The sequence below is a fragment of the Oncorhynchus tshawytscha genome, linkage group LG03 (genome assembly GCF_018296145.1).
Source record: "Oncorhynchus tshawytscha isolate Ot180627B linkage group LG03, Otsh_v2.0, whole genome shotgun sequence".
Taxonomy (NCBI): domain Eukaryota; kingdom Metazoa; phylum Chordata; class Actinopteri; order Salmoniformes; family Salmonidae; genus Oncorhynchus; species Oncorhynchus tshawytscha.
The window spans coordinates 71,105-94,562 of NC_056431.1; the positions used below are offsets into that span (position 1 = coordinate 71,105).

The 23,458-nt window shown below is 42.9% G+C and overlaps 1 protein-coding gene across 1 annotated transcript in view; it reads left to right on the forward strand.

The window, feature by feature from the left end:
• The first annotated feature begins 1,492 nt into the window (after positions 1-1,492).
• Positions 1,493-23,458, forward strand: part of LOC112222669 (collagen alpha-1(VI) chain) — a 38,544-nt gene continuing 16,578 nt past the window's right edge. Inside the window, exons 1-15 of the mRNA XM_042306760.1 lie at positions 1,493-1,643; positions 2,132-2,275; positions 5,816-5,945; positions 8,692-8,898; positions 10,445-10,550; positions 10,705-10,725; positions 10,858-10,902; positions 13,562-13,615; positions 13,773-13,817; positions 14,135-14,161; positions 14,320-14,346; positions 14,487-14,531; positions 15,559-15,612; positions 19,305-19,355; positions 19,710-19,745. Coding sequence (XP_042162694.1) covers positions 2,179-2,275; positions 5,816-5,945; positions 8,692-8,898; positions 10,445-10,550; positions 10,705-10,725; positions 10,858-10,902; positions 13,562-13,615; positions 13,773-13,817; positions 14,135-14,161; positions 14,320-14,346; positions 14,487-14,531; positions 15,559-15,612; positions 19,305-19,355; positions 19,710-19,745 — 945 coding nt within the window. The 5' untranslated portion in view covers positions 1,493-1,643; positions 2,132-2,178. The remainder of the gene's footprint in view (positions 1,644-2,131; positions 2,276-5,815; positions 5,946-8,691; positions 8,899-10,444; positions 10,551-10,704; positions 10,726-10,857; positions 10,903-13,561; positions 13,616-13,772; positions 13,818-14,134; positions 14,162-14,319; positions 14,347-14,486; positions 14,532-15,558; positions 15,613-19,304; positions 19,356-19,709; positions 19,746-23,458) is intronic.

Here is a 23,458-nt window from a genome sequence, read left to right on the forward strand (position 1 = left end):
CTCCCTTTGGTTCCTTCCCTATATATGTCACTCCCTTTGGATCCTTCCCTGTATATGTCACTCCCTTTGGTTCCTTCCTTCTGGTTTTGGATTATGTTTATTTTATTAAAACACTCACTCCCTGAACTTGCTTCCCGACTCTCAGGGCATATCGTTACAGCAGGACATGTCTCTCATTGTCTTACATGACTGGTTTATTACCGCTACACAACAAATGTTAAGCTACCATTGATCTGTCTCTCATTCAATAAGCATCGAAAGTAAATAGACCAGTAGCCTATTTAAAATATATAGTATAGTAATGGATCTATTATAGTAGCCTATTGCTATGAGATAGGAGAGTGACTTCATAGCCTATTTCATCTCAGAGCCTATACCAAGTTAGGAGATACAATCATCTATTGGTCAACTAAATGTTGAACAAGAAAGCCAGTGTGCAATTTACTTTGAGTGATTGTGGAAATCTTTGCCCCTGTCTACCATGTTTTTGTTCAGCCCACCATGCTGAACGTTTCCATCCATACTTAGGAGCAGGATGGTCTGTCAGTGGTGGCAGCCAGGTTGCATGCAGGATGCATGTATCTGCATGTTTGGCCTTCGCAGTTCCTGACTTCCATTATGTTAGCCTGAGGGCAAAACAGGCCCAGCTGAGACAAAGACCAGTCCATATCAGATTTGAATTGCATGCTGCAGGCACTTATCTGCATGTGAACTTATTCTTAATGGAGGCTGCTAACAATGGCCGGAACGGAGCAAATGGAATGGCATCAAACACCTGGAAACCATGGAAACCATGTGTTTGATACCATTCCACTGATTCCACTCCAGTCATTTCCACGAGCCCGAGTTCCCCAATTAAGGTTCCATCAAACTCCTGTGTTAGAGCAAGAGATTTCTGTTTTTCTCATGTCTGAGGAAATGAGAAATCTATTGTACATTAAAAACACTATTTACCAGGACACTTCGACACAGCTTTTAGCTTCAATGTTGCATAAGAGTGAGATAGAAAAGGTAGCTGGTAGCTTGACTCGTCAATGTTTCCATCAAGGCCAAGTTTATAGCAATGAAAGGACTCCTTCAGGTCTAATCTGGGGAGAGCCAAATGCTATTTGAGATCCATTACATTGTTTAGATTGGACTTTGCAGACACTTGAATCTAACAACTTTAGCCAAGAACTGTGTTCTCATTCTTCGCACAGTCTTGTTCAGTTGACTGAGTCAGACCTCCATGTCATTCTGAGGTGAAGACTGTGAAACTGTTATAATGTGAGGAAGTGCATCCTGTAGAAACTTCTCTAAGAGGACATTGAACCTTCAGAGGGCCTTGAATCTTCACTACTGGCAACATTTTTAGGCCACACACAGCGATACTTCATGCAAAGATTGCACTGTGTGCTATGTATTTGTGCAGCCTACTTTATTAAATCCCCTGTAATTTACTCTATCGGCCTCAGTAGAAGCTGCTGTAAGGTAGCAGCAAGGATTGTGTGGGGTGTAAACTGTATGAGATGGGAGGACACTTTGCTGGTGAGCCCCACCCTCTCCTGTTGCACAGACTGCTAGCAGAGAGAGCAGCAAACACACCTGGACAACACAAACCTGTGGGATATTCACATTTGAACACATATGCAAAAAAGAGAAAGGTAAGAAATGCCACTTTATCAAACACATAGGTATTCTAAAGTGCTTAGAACCTACCACTGGTCACTTTAGAAGAGTTTGGAACAAATCCATTTGTCAGTTTAGAACCATGCCACTTGTCTTTAGAATGGTAAGGAAACCTCTCCGTTGTCAAGTGAGGATTCAATGGGATCTGAAGTTAAGTCATAAGCATTATACACCAAAGCATTTGGAAATACCAGAATTGGAAAATAATTTGTCAATACATGTTTTTTTAAACACTGTACTTTATTTTTGAAAAGCATTTACTCTTGTTGACTTGTTGAAGGTAGGTAGTGGATACCGATGTTGACTGAGGAAAATTCTGATGCATTTATATTTGGATGATGATTACAAAGACCTACAACAGGATGTATGGAGGCTGGGTGTGAAGAGGGGTTTCAGGCTTTGACCACCCAAGCTGGATGTGCTTAAACATTCTCTTTTTAGTGAATATTTTTCTTTGGCCTAGGTTCTCCTGAAGTCCCTTCTCCCCTGCGTCTCCAGAGGGCCTCTCCCATGATGAAGCTGACCGGTGCTATTCTACTTCTCTCGTTGGTGTCGCTAGTCCACGGTGCCTGCTCTCTCAATGGGAGGAACAGAGGAGACCTCTATGGTAGGCTATCAAGCCAAGCTGTAGCTGAGTAGCCTTGCTCTCCTGCCCACTCTTTTTTTTCTTAGCAAGATGTTATGCCAATGCTTAATATCTGTTGAACATTTGCCAAAGCAAAGCATTAAACACAAGAATCCTTAATGTTGCCAAGTGAAATGGTAGTACATATTAATTTAGATGCACTTTAAAGGGCAACTCCATGACATTTCAACCTCATTTTCATCATCTCCAGCACCGTACCATAGTCAACACATAGTCAACACGTGAAAACAACATGTCTACTTTTTGTATAATAAAAAAAAAAATGAAAACATCCTACCCGATGACATCATCGAAAGTTTAAACATTTTAAAAACAGTGATATTAGAACACTATGAGATTGGCGGTGACGTGGGGATCAAGAAAAATAGCCTCCCTCTGGCTAGAAACTCGTTGAAGGTTTTGAAAATCACCGTTAAAAAAAACATGTATCCTTCCTGTGATGTCAGAGAAGCACTTTTTTGGATTTCTTTCCTCTTATCTTGTTAACCACAGATCATATTAATGCGCAATTTTCAGACACAGTGCATTCGGAAAGTATTCAGACCCCTTTATTTTTTCTCAATTTTGTTACGTTACAGCCTTATACTAAAATCTATTAAATTATTTTTAAACTCACCAATCTACACACAATAACTCATAATGACAAAGCAAAAACTGGTTTTTAGAAATGTTTGCAAATAAAAAATACTGAAATATGACACTTACATGAGTATTCAGACCCTTTACTCAGCACTTTGTTGAAGCACCTTTCGCAGCAATTACAGCCTCAAGTCTTCTTGGGTATGACTCTACAAACTTGGCGCACCTGTATTTGGGGAGTTTCTCTCATTGTTCTCTGCAGATCTTCTCAAGCTCTGTCAGGTTGGATCGGGAGCGTCGCTGCACAGCTATTTTCAGGACTCTCCAGTGATGTTCGATCGGGTTCAAGTCCGGGCTCTGGCTGGGCCACTCAAGGACATACAGAGACTTGTCCCGAAGCCACTCTTGCATTGTCTTGGCTGTGTGCTTAGGGTCATTGTCCTGTTGGAAGGTGAACCTTCGCCCCAATCTGAGGTCCTGAGCACTCTGGAGCAGGTTTTCACCAAGGAGCTCTCTGTACTTTGCTCCGTTCATCTTTTCCTCGATCCTGACGAGTCTCACAGTCCCTGAAACTGAAAAATATCCCCACAGTATGATGCTACCACCACCATTCTTCACCGTAGGGATGGTGCCAGGTTTCCTCCAGACGTGACGCTTAGTATTCAGGCCAAAGAGTTCAATCTTGGATTCATTAGACCAGAGAATCTTGTTTCTCATGGTCTGAGAGTCTTTAGGTTCCTATTTGGCAAACTCCAAGTGGGCTGTCTGGCCACTCTACCATAAATGCCTAATTGATGGAGTGCTGCAGAGTTGGTTATCCTTCTGGAAGGTTCTCCCATCTCCACACAGGAAATCTGGAGCTCTTTCAGATTGACCATCGGGTTCTTTGTCACCTCCCTGACCAAGGCCTTTCTCCCCATTTTTGCAAGTCATATAGTAAAGGGTCTGAATACGTATGTAAATAAGGTATTTCAGTTTTTTATCTTTTATACATTTGCAAAAATGTCAAAAAACAGTTTTCACTTTGTACTGTGTGTAGATTGTTGCGGGCAAAAAATCATTTAATACATTTTAGAATAAGGCTGTAATGTAACAAATTCAAGGGGTCTGAGTACTTTCTGAATAGACAGTTGTTTCGTGCTGGAGATGATATATGATTTTGGAAAGTGGCCAAATTGATTAACCAAATTCAAATGTGCTCAACCCCTGTAATAGAAAACAGAGGGAGGTCAGTAGTAAATCTTGTTGTCAGTCAATATCCTCTGAGCAGTCGTTAAATAGGAGGTTGCATGTAATCTCTCTACTACAACACGTTGATATATGGAGTACCTGTGTAATAAGACCTTTGATCTAAGATCTTTGGATTGAACCAGCCATTTCTCTCTATGTCTGTATAGGGCTAAAGCTTTGTTCACACTGCAGGTGTCACGCCCTGGTCAAAGTATTTTGTGTTTATCTTTATGTATTTGGTCAGGCCAGGGTGTGGCATGGGGTTTTTGTAATTGTGGTGTGTTTGTCTTGGGGTTTTGGTGGTGGTATTGGGATTGTAGCTTAGTGGGTTGTCTAGCAAGGTCTATGGCTGTCTGGAGTGGTTCTCAATCAGAGGCAGGTGCTTATCGTTGTCTCTGATTGGGAACCATATTTAGGCAGCCATATTCTTTGAGTTTGTCGTGGGTGATTGTCCTTAGTGTCTTACTTGTACTCTCTGTTAGTTTGCACTAGATAGGCTGTTTTCGGTTTTCATTACGTTTATTGTTTTGTAGTGTTTAGTGTTTAGTTGTGTTTACGTTTTGTTTAATAAATATGGATCGCAATCGACACGCTGCAGTTTGGTCCGACTCTCCTTCATCACCACTAGAAAACCGTTACAGCAGGCCTTAATGCTCAAATTTATTCTCAGATCCATTCTGGAAAACTGACTCTCCAAACGTTGTGACCAAATTGGATTTGTGTTCAGAAAGCATTCTATGCTAGTTGTTATAGCAATGACCAGTGGTGTAAAGTAATTATGTAAAAAATACTTTAAAGTCCGACTTAAGTCATTTTTTTTCTTCAGTATCTATATATTTTTTTGTTGATTACTTTTACTCGACTACATTCCTAAAGAAAATATGTAAATTCTACTCCCATAAATTATCCCTGACACCCAAAAGTACTTATTACATTTCAAATGCTCAGTCAGGACAGCAATATCCAATTCACGCACATACTGTATCAATATAATGCGTTGTCATCCCTACGGCCTCTGATCTGGTGGACTCACTTAACACAAATACTGCCTTTGTCATTTATGTCTGAGTGTTGGAGTGTGCCCCTGACTAGCCATACATTTAAAAAAATACAGTTGTGCCGTCTGGTTTGCTTAATATAAGGAATTTGATGTATAGTATTTACTTTGTAATTTTACTTAAGTATGACAATGAGTATGTTTTCCACGACTGTACTTAAGTACTTTTAAAACCAGATACTTTTAGACTTTTACTCAAGTAATATTTTACTGGGGGACTTTCACTTTTATTTGAATAATTTTCTATCAAATATTTTGTAAGGAGATGTCATCACATTTGAAAATGATCCTTGGCTGAGTTGGCTATAAAGAAGCAGTTCTTCAGAAATTCTTGGGAATTGAGCTCACCAGTGGGAATTCCACATAATGTCTGTTCATGGATTTTTTTCATAGTTCCTTTCTTTTTGTAAATGACTAAAACAAAGTACATTTTCATCATATGTGTTGAAAACTGTCCTGAAGTTGAATTTAACCAGAACAGTCAGTTTAATAAAAAATAAGCCTGTTTCAGTATCCAGAATAAACTTTTTTTTTAAACTATATTGAACACAGTATCACAATTTAAAAAAATATTTTGTACATTTATTTTATGCCTTGTCAAATCTAACATTATCCTCCCCTTCTTGTTTCCCCAGACTGCCCAGCGGATGTGTACATTGTTCTGGACACCTCAGAGAGTGTGGCACTGAGGGCCAAGCCCTACGGCTCCATTGTTAAACAGATCAAGCAGTTTGCCCAGGACTTTGTGGACCAGCTCAATACTAGGTGTGTATCACCTCCATTCTGACAGTTTCAGCTACATGACTGGTATTCATTAAGAAATTATGTGGTTAACAATGAGTGCTTTCAGGTCCCTTACTTCAATTCATGACATTTGGCAACTAAACGGTAATTAATGCTACGTAGTAATGATTATGGCGAGCTTGCCAAGAGAAACCAAGTGTCATGTTAGCGACAAGGCTTCTGGGAAACTCGCGCCTGACCGTTTATTCACCCCACAGACTAGCGCAGACCAAACAATATCAATCCTCCTACAGAGGCTTCCATCGGCATACCTCCTGTTTCATTTCTTAAACTCCTCTCTGTGATCATTATTAAAAAATACAGTCATATTGTACCAGTATTATTTACCACACACTCAGACCCACCCTGATAAGCGACATGCAGAATGACCATTGAGAGCTGCTCTGGGCAGTAGTGTTCTCCTGACAATGTGTTGTTGATGATCATCTCAGGAGGTCTGCCTCACTACATGCAGTCTTATGAACACGGTTGTGTGTTGACCTCTGTGTGAACTGTGGTTCTACAGTGATGAATCGGGGCTGAGAGGTAGTGTATGAGAACAGCTTCTCTCCTTACATGGTGCTCAGGGTTGCGTTAATATGATGCTCTTGGAAAAGCACAAGCATACTGCTGTGGGCTAAAACAGAGTCACACAGAGTGTTTCTTGTTAGTCTTAAACAAATCTACCTTGAAACAAAAGTATACACCTCACACACATGTTATGGGCTTAAAAAAAGAATGTCAGATATTATCAGGTATGAAGGAAAGACCCAGGTGCAGACACGTCAAATGAACAATGGTTTAATAATCCAACAGGGCAGGCAATAGACAGGTCAAGGTAGGCAGGGGTCAGTAAACCAGAGGTGGGGTAACGGTACCGGACGGCAGGCAGGCTCAGGGTCAAGGTAGGCAGGGGTCAGTAAACCAGAGGTGGGGCAACGGTACCGGACGGCAGGCAGGGTCAGGGTAAGCAGGGGTCAATAATCCAGAGGTACTGGTCGGCAGGCAGGCTCAGGTAGAGTGGTCAGGCAGCCGGGTTCAAAGTCAGGACAGCTAAGGGTCAAAACCAGGAGGGGGAGAAAAATTGAGACTGGGAAAAACAGGAGCTGAGAACAAAAACACTGGTTGACTTGACAAACTGGCAACAGACAAACAGAGAACACAGGTATAAATACACAGGGGATAATGGGGGAGATGGGTGACACCTGGAGGGGGGTGGAGACAATCACAAAGACAGGTGAAACAGATCCGGGTGTGAAAGATATAGAGTTCAAATGTATTACATTTTAAGTTTGCATCCCACTCTTACACTTTATATACATCACAGAAAAATATAACAAAATCGTTTGACATTAAAACACCGGAGTTTGGGAGTAAAAAAAAAGAAACATTTATTCATTATGAAATGATGACAAATATGAATAACATTCCATCCATGAGGCCACTAGAGGGCGATTTGGTCATTTGACTGAAGGAAAGCGGTCTACGGAGGCCAAGACAGCTCATCTTGTTGAACTACGAAACGCATTGGGCTTTTTGCTAAGACCAGCAGCATTTATACAGATGCTGCAATTTATCTGTTAAAATTGTAATAGATTTTCTTTTGCCATCCCACTGTTCGGAAACAGTGCAACTATTACAGTTAAAATATTTGAGCTGTGTTTTCTGTGACCCATACCGATACGTTTCATCACTGAATGCCTGTGTGTGTGTGTGTGTGTGTTACTCACTAACAAGCTCAGACAGGCAGCCAGTGTAATGAGCGACTGTGCGTGTTTGTTCAGTGCAGCCATTCCAAATCATTCGCCCAGAAAAGGTTTGGGGTTTACCTTTGGGGCACTGAGCTGCATTCCTGACTGAGAGAAAGGTTGATATGTTATCTCCATCTTGATATGATATCTCCATCTAACGAAGTCTCACCTTACAGCTAAGGAGTTGTCCTCCTGAAGTTCAGAGGACCTGATGAATGACGTCTTCACGTGATAAGAAATACACATATAAGAGAACAACACTTTCAGTCATGCAGGCACACAGTGAGCTTTGTCATTATCTGACATTTATTGAATTGGGGCCCATGTTTTGGAGAATCCCTGTGATTCAAGACATTGTTGTACAATAAAATATCATCAGCTCAATGTTTATAAAGGAAGGATACATGTCCAAGTATGCCATTTGCCAAAGATCATGGTGTATCCTCTAATGTGTCTGACTCAGCACAACTTCTTTGCAAAACAGCCAAAATAGTAGATTTTTTTTTTGTGATGTGATCCATTAGTGATGTGATCCTACTGAAGTATGCAAAATGCTACTGGCCTAAAGTTTAAAGAGCTAAAGAACACCTAGTTATTGACAGGTCCTGGTTCTTGACACGGTTGGTTGAGTATTTTTGTATCTTTCATTGACTTCATCAGAATAGCAACTGCCTGATGGTTTGATTGGGTACTGGAGAAAATAGCAGGAGGACGATGGGTGTAAATGTGCTTGGGGCTTGACAAGACGGCACACTTGTAATAGATTTGTTCTATCAGGTTTTAGTACCACTTTCTCCCCTCTGGGAATCAATACATCATTCCCATGAATGAACTCCCTGCCTTCTAATCTGTAGACAGTAAATTAAATACTGCTGATTTAGGGGAATTGTCCCTGTAGTACATGTAGATCAGAGGTAACTTGCTTGGTGTCACGCTTTGTGTGCCATTGTGACATAGCTCTGCCTGTACTCATCTAGATACTACCGCTGTGAGCGTAACCTGACGTGGAGTGTGGGAGTGCTGCACTACAGTGATGAGGTAAAGGTGATGAGGGAGCTGACCAGCACCAAGGAGGCCCAAGGAAGAGATCAGCTGAAGAGAGCTATACAGGACATTCGCTACATCGGCAAGGGAACCCACACCGACTGTGCCATCTCCGTAGCAACTGGGCAGCTGATGACAGGGTGAGTCCATCGATTGTATAAGGGCTCAGGGCCCAGATGCAGATGGTTTGAGTATTTGATATTTATTAGTTTAAAAAAAGGGTAGGCAAGAGAATGGTCGTGGACAGGCAAAAGGTCAAAACCAGATCAGAGTCCAGGAAGTACAGAGTGGCAGGCAGGCTCGAGGTCAGGGCAGGCAGACTTGTCAGGCAGGCGAGTACGGAGTCCAGAAAACAGGCATGGGGTCAAAACCGGGAGGACTAGCAAAAGCAGGAGCACGGGGAGAAACACGCTGGTTGACTTGGAAACATACAAGATGAACTGGCTCAGAGAGACAGGAAACACTGGGATAAATACACCGTGTCTGAGGCCAGAGCCATGAACATTAACATCTTCAGCGTGGCTATCACTCCACATCACCTGGTAATCAAGAGGGAATAGAGCTCTGGCTAGAAGGTCCAGGTTGTAGACAGAGAACTTTGCCCTCTGTAGTGGTCATGGAAATACAATAACTAATACTGCTCAAACAAACTGGATTGGCTGTAGTCTGACATCCTTGAGTTTTTTAACTCAAGGATCCCACTGTATTTGATATATTATATATTTATATGTAGTCTTTGCATTCTTCTCTTGCACCTCAAGAATGTGTGGGTATGCCAAAACCCAGGCTGTATCACATACGGCCGTGATTAGGAGTCCCATAGGGCGGCGCACAATTGTCCCAGCGTCGTCCGGGTTGGGCCGGGGTAGGCCGTCATTGTAAATAAGAATTTGTTCTTAACTAACTTGCCTAGTTAAATAAAAAATATACAAATAATTAAAACAATTAAAACAGCCTTTTTTTACTGTAGTTTTTCTAGTTTGAGGTAGTTTTTCAGTGTTTCAGTCTCTGCTCTGTCTCTAAGGCTCGCTCTCCCTCTCTCTCTCTCCCCCTCCACCTCTCTCGCTCTCCCTCTCTCTCTCTCCCCCTCCACCTCTCTCTCTCTCCCTCTCCCTCTCTCTCTCCACCCCTCCACCTCTCTCTCTCTCTCTCCCCCTCCACCTCTCTCTCTCGCTCTCCCTCTCTCTCTCTCGCTCTCCCTCTCTCTCTCCCCCCTCCACCTCCCTCTCTCTCTCTCTCTCCCCCTCCACCTCTCTCTATCTCTCTCCCCCTCCACCTCTCTCGCTCTCCCTCTCTCTCTCTCCCCCTCCACCTCTCTCTCCCTCCACCTCTCTCTCTCTCTCTCTCCCCCTCCACCTCTCTCTCTCTCTCTCGCTCTCCCTCTTTCTCTCTCCCCCTCCACCTCTCTCTCTCTCTCTCTCCCTCTCTCTCTCTCCCCCTCCACCTCCACTCTCTCTCTCTCTCTCCTCCACCTCTCTCTCTCTCTCCCTCTCTCTCCCCCTCCACCTCTCTCTCCCTCTACCTCTCTCTCTCTCTCTCTCCCCCTCCACCTCTCTCTCTCTCTCTCTGCAGGACCACCTCTCTCTCTCTCGCTCTCCCTCTCTCTCCCCCTCCACCTCTCTCTCCCTCTACCTCTCTCTCTCTCTCTCCCCCTCCACCTCTCTCTCTCTCTCTGCAGGACAACAGACTTGGTTCCATAGCAACAAATGTACAACACACCCATAACATGTCTGCTACTAGTGAGGACCTGCAGGTTGTTAGGAACACCATCAGCTCCATAGTGTCTACCATGGTGAGTACACCATCGTCACATAGTTACCATCATACAAGCGGACATTTTTAAACCAAGGCCCTGTACCTAAATGTAATTTACTGTAGGGCATTTTTTTGTTGCCCAAACAGACTATTCTAACCAAATGTCTGTCTCTTCTTTTATGGATCTGTAGTACAAGGATTCTGAATCTGTGGTGAGTTTTTTCTTCAGTCTTTTTGATACAAGCATTTCGCTACAACATCTGCTAAATATGTGTATGTTACCAATACAATTTGGGGTCCAGTGGAGTCAAAAGTCTTTCTCATCCGTGTTCTTTGTTTCACAGGCTCCCCTGGGATCTCAAGGCCCTGCTGGTGCCGGAGGGGGAGCGGTAGGGTGCTATCTGTTTTCCTTTTAGTTAAAACACCACATTTAGATTTAGCAGACGCTCGTATCCAGAGCGGCTTACAGGGGCAATTAGGGTTATTAGAGTGCCTTGCTCAAGGGCACATCGACAGATTCAAACCAGCAACCTTTCAGTTACTGGTCCAACACTCTTAACCGCTAGGCTATCAGTCGCCCACCTTAGCTATTGGTGAAAATGTTGAAAATGCTGATCGCTGCGTTCTTAGATATACTTACCTTACCTTATACTTACCTTACCTTATATTTACCTTACCTTGTACTTACCTTACCTTACCTTATACTTACCTTACCTTACTGATGGTTTGCTTAGCTCCAACTCTCAGTGACTAATTAAGGGATAAGTAAGCATAGGGGGAGAGAAGGGGGCCTGAGGAACGTTAATCAAACCCTGGTGATTTGGCTCATGTACTGCAGTTCATATATAGTAAGGATTCACAATGTAAACACGTGAGTGTGTGTGCGTGTGTGTGCGTGTGTGCGTTTGTGCACATTACTATAAATATGCCAGACATTTATAATCACACAGTATTACAAGGTCAATATCAGGACAGTGAAAGAATGAGTGAAACAGAAAGTACTGATACTGGTTTGTAATCAGATTGATTGAAAAAAAGCTGCCCCTGCTGTGTTCTGGATTCAAACCATAGGTTTTAAGGACAGGAGTGGCTTTGTGCCAATATCCAATGGAATGCTAATGAGATGACAATCTTTGCTTTACCAGGACTCTATTCCATGGGGTGCAGCGTTATGGAACATTGAGATAGAAATATATTACATAGAAAAGCCATGCTTCTATGTCATGTGGAATAGGGAATCATGTCCACTCTATAACAGACATTTCTATGTGTGATCTGAGCATGCCCCCAGGCCCCTGTTTACCTGATGGGGACAAATGACTCTGGCTTTCTCTGTGTCTGATCTAATCATGGCGTCCAGATGGCCTGCCTAGCCCACTGCTAGTCAACACAGCTCTTGTGTGTTCCAGCCAAGAAATGCATTAAGGAGACGAGGAGGTAGTGGAACTGAAAAAGGCTTAGTTTGATTGATTCTATTGTACAGTACCGTGTTCTGTGCACAACTTCTGGCAGTCTGGCAAGTCCAAGACTTTCTTCTCTGTCTCAATGGGAATTTTGGGCCAAAGGGTGTAATGTCACATGCACAAGTACAGTGAAATGCCTTTCTTGCAAACTCAAAACCTAACAATAAATAAGTAAGTAAGCATACTATATACAGGGTCAGTTCCAATACCATATTTACAATGTGCAGGAACATTGGAGTGTTGGAGGTAGATATATATATATATATATATATATACAGTGCCTTGCGAAAGTATTCGGCCCCCTTGAACTTCGCGACCTTTTGCCACATTCAGAATCTGTGGAAAGAACTGAAAACTGCTGTTCACAAATGCTCTCCATCCAACCTCACTGAGCTCGAGCTGTTTTGCAAGGAGGAATGGGAAAAAATGTCAGTCTCTCGATGTGCAAAACTGATAGAGACATACCCCAAGCGACTTACAGCTGTAATCGCAGCAAAAGGTGGCGCTACAAAGTATTAACTTAAGGGGGCTGAATAATTTTGCACGCCCAATTGTTCAGTTTTTGAAATGTTAAAAAAGTTTGAAATATCCAATAAATGTCGTTCCACTTCATGATTGTGTCCCACTTGTTGTTGATTCTTCACAAAAAAAATACAGTTTTATATCTTTATGTTTGAAGCCTGAAATGTGGCAAAAGGTCACAAAGTTCAAGGGGGCCTGAATACTTTCGCAAGGCACTGTATGTATATATATATATATATATATATATATATATATATATAAGGGTAAGGTGACTAGGCAACAGGATTTAAGATAAACAGAGTAGCAGCAGCTTGTATGTGAGTGGCTGTGCTTGTGTGTAGAGTCAATATGAATGTGCATATTATGTCTGAGTGAGCAGATGATGGAGTGACAGTGTGTGTGTGTGTGTGTAGAGCCCTGTGCATGTGAACAGAGACAGTGTGTGTGTGTGCGTGTGAACAGAGACTGTGTGTGTGTGTGTGTGTGTGTGTGTGTGTGTGTGTGTGTGTGTGTGTGTGTGTGTGTGTGTGTGTGTGTGTGTGTGTGTGTGTGTGTGTGTGTGTGTGTGTGTGTGTGTGTGTGTGTGTGTGTGCGTGTGCGTGTGACAGAGGCAGTGTGTGTGTATAGGGCCCTGTGCGTGTGAACAGAGACAGTGTGTGTGTGTGTGTGTAGGGCCCTGTGCGTGTGAACAGGACAGTGTGTGTGTGTAGGGCCCTGTGTGTGTGAACAGAGACAGTGTGTGTGTGTGTGTGTGTGTGTGTGTGTGTGTGTGTGTGTGTGTGTGTGTGTGTGTGTGTGTGTGTGTGTGTGTGTAGGGCCCTGTGCGTGTAAACAGAGACAGTGCACAAATAAAAATAAAAGCTCAGTAAAGATACAAGGTTAACTCAGATAGTCCATGTAGCTATTTGTTATCTATTTATCAGTCGTATTGCTTGGGGATGGAAGCTTCCTGTGGCTTAACACAGTTTATACAAACGGCTTCACTCAGACTCTGCTTCAGAATGACTAACACTGGAAGAGGTTGACTGATGACACGAGAAATAGATATGATTCTTTTTTTCAGGGAACTCCAGGACGTCAGGGGGTTGCCGGGAGACCGGGAAGTTTGGGAGCAAAGGTAGTATATGACACATTACAGAACATGAACTTGTCTGTCTGCTGACTGTAGACTGTGGAGACATTATGCTTTGCAGTCTGTTTGATGCTACAGATTATGGCTACAGGCAATGTGGATCATATGTGGATCACATGTGTATCATATCTTTGTCACCTAGGGGAATGCAGGTGACCAGGGGCCCCAAGGACACAGAGGGGAGAAGGTCAGAGTGATTATTTATCTAAAATAAAAATATGTACCACTTTGAATGTTTTAGATTATTCATAACACATGCTGGTTAGCTATAATGTAACATTGCCTGGTAGAATTTAGAGCTATGGCGTAAATGCAATATTTAGAGACATACCTGTCTGGCTGTATGAGGTTAGCTAATGCAATGTTCCATGAGCATTCACTTAACCCGAATTAAAATATGCCATATGTTCCCAGTGTTTCCAACACCAGGAATGTTAACTGTCCGGATCCGTATTAAGTGCTTAGAAGCTAAACTCTGATATTCATCACTCTCTTTCTCTACAGGGTGACCGTGGTCCTACTGGTGACAGAGTAAGCTCTCATCGATTTTGTGGAGAGTAATAGTGTTTATAATAGTGTTTATAAACCTTATAGTACATACGTATATAATGTAAACAAAGAATACATCACATCATCCAACAGCCATAGGTTCAGCTGTCAAAATGTTCAAACGTTATTTTGCCCTACAGGGTCCAAGAGGACCATCTGGACAAAAGGTATGTTGTTGATCTTATGCATCATTCATTCATTCATTCATGTGTCCATCCATCCATTCAGTCATCCACATTGTCACATACTCACCAATTCAACCAATTGCAGTGGTGGGAATGAAGTCATGTGACCCATGTGTTTCTAGGGTGAGAAAGGAGCGGATGGAGTGGACGGGAAGGATGGCCTTGTGGTTTGTTTGTTTTCTACCTCTTACTCAACACACAGCCCCCGCATTATTAAATGTTTAACAAGAGTATCACTTTGTAAACTTACAAACAGACAAACAAGCATATCAAGGCCTCGTAAAGTGTGAGTGACCAATTAAACAGGGATGCAGGCTTCGCCCTCACAGGTCTCCCTTTATATACACCCATATTCCAGAATTATTAGAGGGGTTGAGACGAAAACAAGATGAGAATGAAATACAGACGAAGGATGGCCCAGCCCATGCTGAAGGCTGTTAGTATTATGTAACACCTGTACCTTCTTCCATAGGCTCTGGACCTATTATACAGTACAGAGCAATGCTTTTGTCCATCCCCGTGAGGCACTATATGGAGCATAACAGGGTGCCAAAAAAATGATCTTAAAACCGATCCAGGTGCTGTATGGTGGATATGAATGAGCCAGATGAATCATATAGGTGTTTTATAGACTAAATGTTCAGCACTAAAGCCTCATGGTCACATCCCTTTAGAACCCCCCCTGGGAGATTTGACAGGAAGTTCCTTAACTATGAAAAGGATAAAGAAAAACTATTTTACTTCATAAATCGAATTGCGCTAATGGAAAATTATGTTATCACTAATAAGCATATGTTATCATTGTCTGTTTCTATACTTTTTGTCTGTACACTGGTTTTTCTGAGAAAAAAATATATATATTTAAAATATATATATATATAAATAAATAAATAAAAGTCAAATAATAAAAAATTATTTTCCAAAAAATGATTAAAATTGAAGATTTAGCTTAAAGACAGTTCCCACCCCCACCTCCACCTCCACCTCCACCCCGGGTCCTGAATCCCTTGACATGTTTCTCAGACCAGAGCAGATGTTTTTCAGAGCAGATAACTGTGTAGTAGGCCCAGATTACAAAGTACATAATCGAGTTCTGTTTCTCTGGAAACCTTCAGTGAGGTCACTCATGTTTGTATTATTCCTTGAAATGTGCAGTAAACTCCCACGTCGCCCTCTCTCTTTCTCTCTCTGTAGGGGGACTCTGGGGTTATAGGCCTGCCTGGTTGTAAAGGAGACGAGGGGGCAGAGGTAAGTCTATAGGGGTGATGCAAGGTCATGTAGCCAGAGTCAAAGTCATCACATTCTGCTTGTCTTGTTTCCTACTGCTTTTCCTTTTCTTCACAGTCTTTCCAGACTGATCACCACCGGCCCTCCTTAGTCCCACTTCCACACTCCCCCTTTAAAATATACCATCTACTCCGTCCCATGTGCACGTACCCACACACACCCACACACACACCACACGAACCACACGAACCCACACATACACACCACACTCACCACACGAACCCACACACACACCACACTCACCCACACACACACACACACCACACTCACCATCTCACCCACACACTCACCACACAAACCCACACACACACTACACGCACCACACACACCCACACACACACTACACGCACCACACACACATGACCTCCTAGACTAGTTACAGTGAAACTCTGGGAGCGTTACACCAAGCGGTCATCATTTCCCAGAATTTTCCCCCCACAGCCAAGAACGTCTTGGCAGCCAATAGCGCTCTAGGAGCCAGAGCTAATCAGTAGACTGACATGTACTGCAAACAGGGAGTTACAATACTACACATTATTCCCATAACTCTGTCCTCAGCAGACTTCATAGTCTCTAGATAAATAGTAGATTCATGCTGTTAGTTATATCTGAAGTATTCATCTTTAAGTTCAGACTGGTTGATGTTGGTAATGACTGTTTCCTCTGATCTGAAGTATTCATATTTAAGTTCAGACTGGTTGATGTTGGTAATGACTGTTTCCTCTGATCTAAAGTATTCATATTTAAGTTCAGACTGGTTGATGTTGGTAATGACTGTTTCCTCTGATCTGAAGTATTCATATTTAAGTTCAGACTGGTTGATGTTGGTAATGACTGTTTCCTCTGATCTAAAGTATTCATATTTAAGTTCAGACTGGTTGATGTTGGTAATGACTGTTTCCTCTGATCTGAAGTATTCATATTTAAGTTCAGACTGGTTGATGTTGGTAATGACTGTTTCCTCTGATCTGAAGTATTCATATTTAAGTTCAGACTGGTTGATGTTGGTAATGACTGTTTCCTCTGATCTAAAGTATTCATATTTAAGTTCAGACTGGTTGATGTTGGTAATGACTGTTTCCTCTGATCTGAAAGTATTCATATTTAAGTTCAGACTGGTTGATGTTGGTAATGACTGTTTCCTCTGATCTGAAGTATTCATATTTAAGTTCAGACTGGTTGATGTTGGTAATGACTGTTTCCTCTGATCTAAAGTATTCATATTTAAGTTCAGACTGGTTGATGTTGGTAATGACTGTTTCCTCTGATCTGAAGTATTCATATTTAAGTTCAGACTGGTTGATGTTGGTAATGACTGTTTCCTCTGATCTGAAGTATTCATATTTAAGTTCAGACTGGTTGATGTTGGTAATGACTGTTTCCTCTGATCTGAAGTATTCATATTTAAGTTCAGACTGGTTGATGTTGGTAATGACTGTTTCCTCTGATCTGAAGTATTCATATTTAAGTTCAGACTGGTTGATGTTGGTAATGACTGTTTCCTCTGATCTGAAGTATTCATATTTAAGTTCAGACTGGTTGATGTTGGTAATGACTGTTTCCTCTGATCTGAAGTATTCATATTTAAGTTCAGACTGGTTGATGTTGGTAATGACTGTTTCCTCTGATCTGAAGTATTCATATTTAAGTTCAGACTGGTTGATGTTGGTAATGACTGTTTCCTCTGATCTGAAGTATTCATATTTAAGTTCAGACTGGTTGATGTTGGTAATGACTGTTTCCTCTGATCTGAAGTATTCATATTTAAGTTCAGACTGGTTGATGTTGGTAATGACTGTTTCCTCTGATCTGAAGTATTCATATTTAAGTTCAGACTGGTTGATGTTGGTAATGACTGTTTCCTCTGATCTGAAGTATTCATATTTAAGTTCAGACTGGTTGATGTTGGTAATGACTGTTTCCTCTGATCTGAAGTATTCATATTTAAGTTCAGACTGGTTGATGTTGGTAATGACTGTTTCCTCTGATCTAAAGTATTCATCTTTAAGTTCAGAGTGGTTGATGTTGGTAATGACTGTTTCCTCTGATCTAAAGCATTCATCTTTAAGTTCAGAGTGGTTGATGTTGGTAATGACTGTTTCCTCTGATCTGAAGTATTCATATTTAAGTTCAGACTGGTTGATGTTGGTAATGACTGTTTCCTCTGATCTAAAGTATTCATCTTTAAGTTCAGAGTGGTTGATGTTGGTAATGACTGTTTCCTCTGATCTAAAGTATTCATCTTTAAGTTCAGAGTGGTTGATGTTGGTAATGACTGTTTCCTCTGATCTGAAGTATTCATCTTTAAGTTCAGAGTGGTTGATGTTGGTAATGACTGTTTCCTCTGATCTGAAGTATTCATATTTAAGTTCAGACTGGTTGATGTTGGTAATGACTGTTTCCTCTGATCTGAAGTATTCATATTTAAGTTCAGACTGGTTGATGTTGGTAATGACTGTTTCCTCTGATAGGGGGAGAAAAATCAAGAAATCTAGTTGATGATCCCTGCTCTACATTGACTAAATGGCTGAATTAAATAGTTGTATCACTGTAAAAGAAAACACATTAGTATATAATGAATCCAAAAAGTTGGTTTAGCTTTTGTAAACACTTTGATGTTTACATTATGGTAAAATGGCCTTGTTGACCGATGGGAAGCTGCTGTTTAGCTGAACAATGCTGTTCACATCCAAGCTGGTGACCTCTCTCTCTCTGTAACGACGTGTGCTGAGAGTCAGGAAGCAAGTTCAGGGAGTTTGTTGTTTAATAAATAAATACAACTAAATACAAAACAAGAAACACAAACAGCACACAGATATGAAATAGAAACAATGATGCCCGGGGAAGGAACCAAAGGGAGTGACATATAGGGCAGGTAATAAAGGAAGTGATGGAGTCCAGGTGAGTCTGACGATGTGCAGGTGCGCGTAATGGTGACAGGTGTGCGCCTTAACGAGCAGCCTGGTGACCTAGAGGCCGGAGAGGGAGCACACATGACACTCTCTCTCTCCATCTCTCTTCCTATTTGTCTCTCTTAAGGGTGTAGGGGGAGAGAGGGGACTAAGAGGTGCTCCAGGAATAAGAGGTGGTCAAGGGGAGACGGGTGACACAGGCTCTGCTGGAGCACAGGGTCATGAAGGTCAGGCTGGAGACGTGGGTTCACAGGTGAGTGTCCCTCGGTCCTCTATTACTCTGTGTGATCACTTGTTCTTTCTTATATGGTTCCACCAACACCTTCTTGGGGAACAAGCTAGCTCTCTCATGGGCTATTGCTAAATATAGGTTGATGTTTTACCTCCAGTCATTGTCACACCCCCTCTCTTAATTTCTTCCCCCTGAAAGGGTCTGAGTGGAGTGTCTGGGCTCAAAGGGTACAGAGGAGAGCCGGGACCTTACGGGCCTGCGGTACGATGGCCAGTCATTTAATGATTTTGATGATGACACAGCTGTACCATGTGGTAACACATGCAAACTACAATACATGTTTTGACCAGGGTCTCTCCCCCCAGGGTGTTAAGGGCTCCAGGGGGCCTCCAGGAGCACCGGGAGATGCAGGGCCCATTGGGAAAAGGGCGAGTGTATTGAAGAGCTTATCTGATTTATCATGAGGCTAATATTCTGAATACACAATATTATCTTGATTCTCTCTTCAGGGTGATGCTGGAACACAAGGAGAAGGCCAACCTGGATATCCAGGGTTCCAGGTCTGTATTCCTCAGCAGTGAATTTCTGAGCAATAAGTAGGCATTTAAAAAATATATATTTTTTGTAACCTTTATTTAACTAGGCAAGTCAGTTAAGAACAAATTCTTATTTTCAATGACGGCCTAGGAACAGTGGGTTAACTGCCTGTTCAGGGGCAGAATGACAGATTTGTACCTTGTCAGGGATATGAACTTGCAACCTTCCGGTTACTAGTCCAACGCTCTAACCACTAGGCTACCCTGCCACCTCATGTTTTGATTCTTAGTTACAAGTATGATTTATCAACATTGTCTGGACAAAGTGTCCATGGACCTCATTTGCCTATTTCAGATTTTTCTTTCACCTTCTTACAGGGATACCCTGGTCTGAGAGGACCTGCAGGTTTAAAGGTCTGTCTCTGTCTGTCTCTCTATCTATACACCCAGGTCTGAGAGGACCTGCAGGTTTAAAGGTCTGTCTGTCTCTCTATCTATACACCCTGGTCTGAGAGGACCTGCAGGTTTAAAGGTCTGTCTGTCTCTCTATCTATACACCCTGGTCTGAGAGGACCTGCAGGTTTAAAGGTCTGTCTCTGTCTGTCTGTCTCTCTATCTATACACCCTGGTCTGAGAGGACCTGCAGGTTTAAAGGTCTGTCTCTGTCTGTCTGTCTCTCTATCTATACACCCTGGTCTGAGAGGACCTGCAGGTTTAAAGGTCTGTCTGTCTCTCTATCTATACACCCAGGTCTGAGAGGACCTGCAGGTTTAAAGGTCTGTCTGTCTCTCTATCTATACACCCTGGTCTGAGAGGACCTGCAGGTTTAAAGGTCTGTCTGTCTCTCTATCTATACACCCTGGTCTGAGAGGACCTGCAGGTTTAAAGGTCTGTCTCTCTATCTATACACCCTGGTCTGAGAGGACCTGCAGGTTTAAAGGTCTGTCTGTCTCTCTATCTATACACCCTGGTCTGAGAGGACCTGTAGGTTTAAAGGTCTGTCTGTCTCTCTATCTATACACCCTGGTCTGAGAGGACCTGTAGGTTTAAAGGTCTGTCTGTCTCTCTATCTATACACCCTGGTCTGAGAGGACCTGCAGGTTTAAAGGTCTGTCTCTGTCTGTCTGTCTGTCTCTCTATCTATACACCCTGGTCTGAGAGGACCTGCAGGTTTAAAGGTCTGTCTCTGTCTGTCTGTCTCTCTATCTATACACCCTGGTCTGAGAGGACCTTCAGGTTTAAAGGTCTGTCTCTGTCTGTCTGTCTGTCTCTCTATCTATACACCCAGGTCTGAGAGGACCTGCAGGTTTAAATGTCTGTCTGTCTCTCTATCTCTATCTCTATGTCTGAGAGGACCTGCAGGTTTAAATGTCTGTCTGTCTCTCTATCTCTATCTCTATGTCTGAGAGGACCTGCAGGTTTAAAGGTCTGTCTCTGTCTGTCTGTCTCTCTATCTATACACCCTGGTCTGAGAGGACCTGCAGGTTTAAAGGTCTGTCTGTCTCTCTATCTATACACCCTGGTCTGAGAGGACCTGCAGGTTTAAAGGTCTGTCTGTCTCTCTATCTATACACCCTGGTCTGAGAGGACCTGCAGGTTTAAAGGTCTGTCTGTCTCTATCTATACACCCTGGTCTGAGAGGACCTGCAGGTTTAAAGGTCTGTCTGTCTCTCTATCTATACACCCTGGTCTGAGAGGACCTGTAGGTTTAAAGGTCTGTCTGTCTCTCTATCTATACACCCTGGTCTGAGAGGACCTGTAGGTTTAAAGGTCTGTCTGTCTCTCTATCTATACACCCTGGTCTGAGAGGACCTGCAGGTTTAAAGGTCTGTCTCTGTCTGTCTGTCTCTCTATCTATACACCCTGGTCTGAGAGGACCTTCAGGTTTAAAGGTCTGTCTCTGTCTGTCTGTCTGTCTCTCTATCTATACACCCAGGTCTGAGAGGACCTGCAGGTTTAAATGTCTGTCTGTCTCTCTATCTCTATCTCTATGTCTGAGAGGACCTGCAGGTTTAAATGTCTGTCTGTCTCTCTATCTCTATCTCTATGTCTGAGAGGACCTGCAGGTTTAAATGTCTGTCTGTCTGCATCAACAGTAGCCTATGCTTTGGAGGGGGAGGGGCTGCAGTAGCCTATGCTTTGGAGGGGGAGGGGCTGCAGTAGCCTATGCTTTGGAGGGGGAGGGGCTGCAGTAGCCTATGCTTTGGAGGGGTGAGGGGCTACAGTAGCCTATGCTTTGGAGGGGGAGGGGCTACAGTAGCCTATGCTTTGGAGGGGGAGGGGGGCTACAGTAGCTTATGCTTTGGAGGGGGAGGGGCTACAGTAGCTTATGCTTTGGAGGGGGAGGGGCTACAGTAGCCTATGCTTTGGAGGGGGAGGGGCTACAGAAGCTTATGCTTTGGAGGGGAGGGGCTACAGTAGCCTATGCTTTGGAGGGGGAGGGGCTACAGTAGCCTATGCTTTGGAGGGGGAGGGGCTACAGTAGCCTATGCTTTGGAGGGGGAGGGCTACAGTAGCCTATGCTTTGGAGGGGGAGGGCTACAGTAGCCTATGCTTTGGAGGGGGAGGGCTACAGTAGCCTATGCTTTGGAGGGGAGGGCTACAGTAGCCAATACTTTGGAGGGAGGAGGGGCTACAGTAGCCTATGCTTTGGAGGGGGAGGGGCTACAATAGCCTAAACACACACACACACACTAGTAAAGATTTTCAGCTTGTTGGTAGACACTGGAAGAAGTTTTTGAGTGACAGAGGGAGGACTTTGCATTTGTGGGACTAGAAAAAAATGCCTGGAAAGTAAAATAACGTTATAAACCGGTTCCCATGCTTTTAAAATAACCATTCTGTTCTGGAACAGTATTGATCACTTTCACTCCGGGTTCCGTTTCTGTTCATTGAAAATGTTTTCGGTTCTTTTCCATGAACTGGTTCCAACTCCTTGTCAGGCCCAATAAACTTGAATTGCACCACTAACCATTGACATCCAAACACCTTGGCTTTTATCAACAGCCAGACCAGTATAAGTGTCTTTGAGGAAGCAGTGACTCTGGCATATGTATAAAGTGAAAAATCTCTCCAATTACTCAAGCTGTGTTGAAAACTTTTCAGTCAAAGTTTCAAAGAGCAGGCATGGCGCTTGTCGTGGAAATTTCAGTACTGAGAGAGACTTGGACAATTATTCAAACAATCATCTTCATTCAACATCGATTAATTATTGCAATAATGAAACCGTCGACTGCACACCCTAAGTTGTGTTGCCGAGAGCTTAACTTTTACAGAAATGCAGAGTTGTGTTAATATAGTAGACCTAAAAATGCTGTCATGGCTGGCTCCACCCTTCCCATTCAGACTAAGGGCCATCATAAGCCACTCTGGTTCATCTCCTGGTCATCTGCCCCTAGTGTTGTCTTAACCCCACCCTGTCTTAGTTTCCCGGATACTTAGGAATACTGAGGCCTTGGTTCTGCTCCTCCAGGCTCTCTCTATCCCGGCTAAACATACACCATATCTTGTCTATGGAATGCAGGCTTAATCAGACCGGAGACATATGTCTCATGTGCACCACTAATCATAGAATGGAATGTGGCTGTTGGTTTTTATCACTGAGATATCCATCAATTATCAGCTCAAGCTATCTCTAGTAAAACCATAAACCCAGATTAGCTGCAGGGTGCTAGAGTGGAGACCATCAAACACAGCATTAGCAGGACAGAAATATCTTACTGTTTGTTAAGTAAATAATTGTTAAATATCCAACCAATGAGGTAAATACGTTGTTTTTCTCAGGCTCATTTGTTCATGCCTATTTCATTATGAAGCAAAGGGAACTTCAGCCTTCCAAGCAGCCCATTAAACTCAAGAAACGGTCTAATACGCGATGGTCCTGCCAGTACTACTCGCTGTGGGCAGTGCAACAAACCCTCCCAGCCACATCACTGCTACCTTAAAAACCCTCCCAGCCATCACTGCTACCTTAAAAACCCTCCCAGCCATCACTGCTACCTTAAAAACCCTCCCAGCCATCACTGCTACCTTAAAACCCTCCCAGCCACATCACTGCTACCTTAAAAACCCTCCCAGCCATCACTGCTACCTTAAAAACCCTCCCAGCCATCACTGCTACCTTAAAA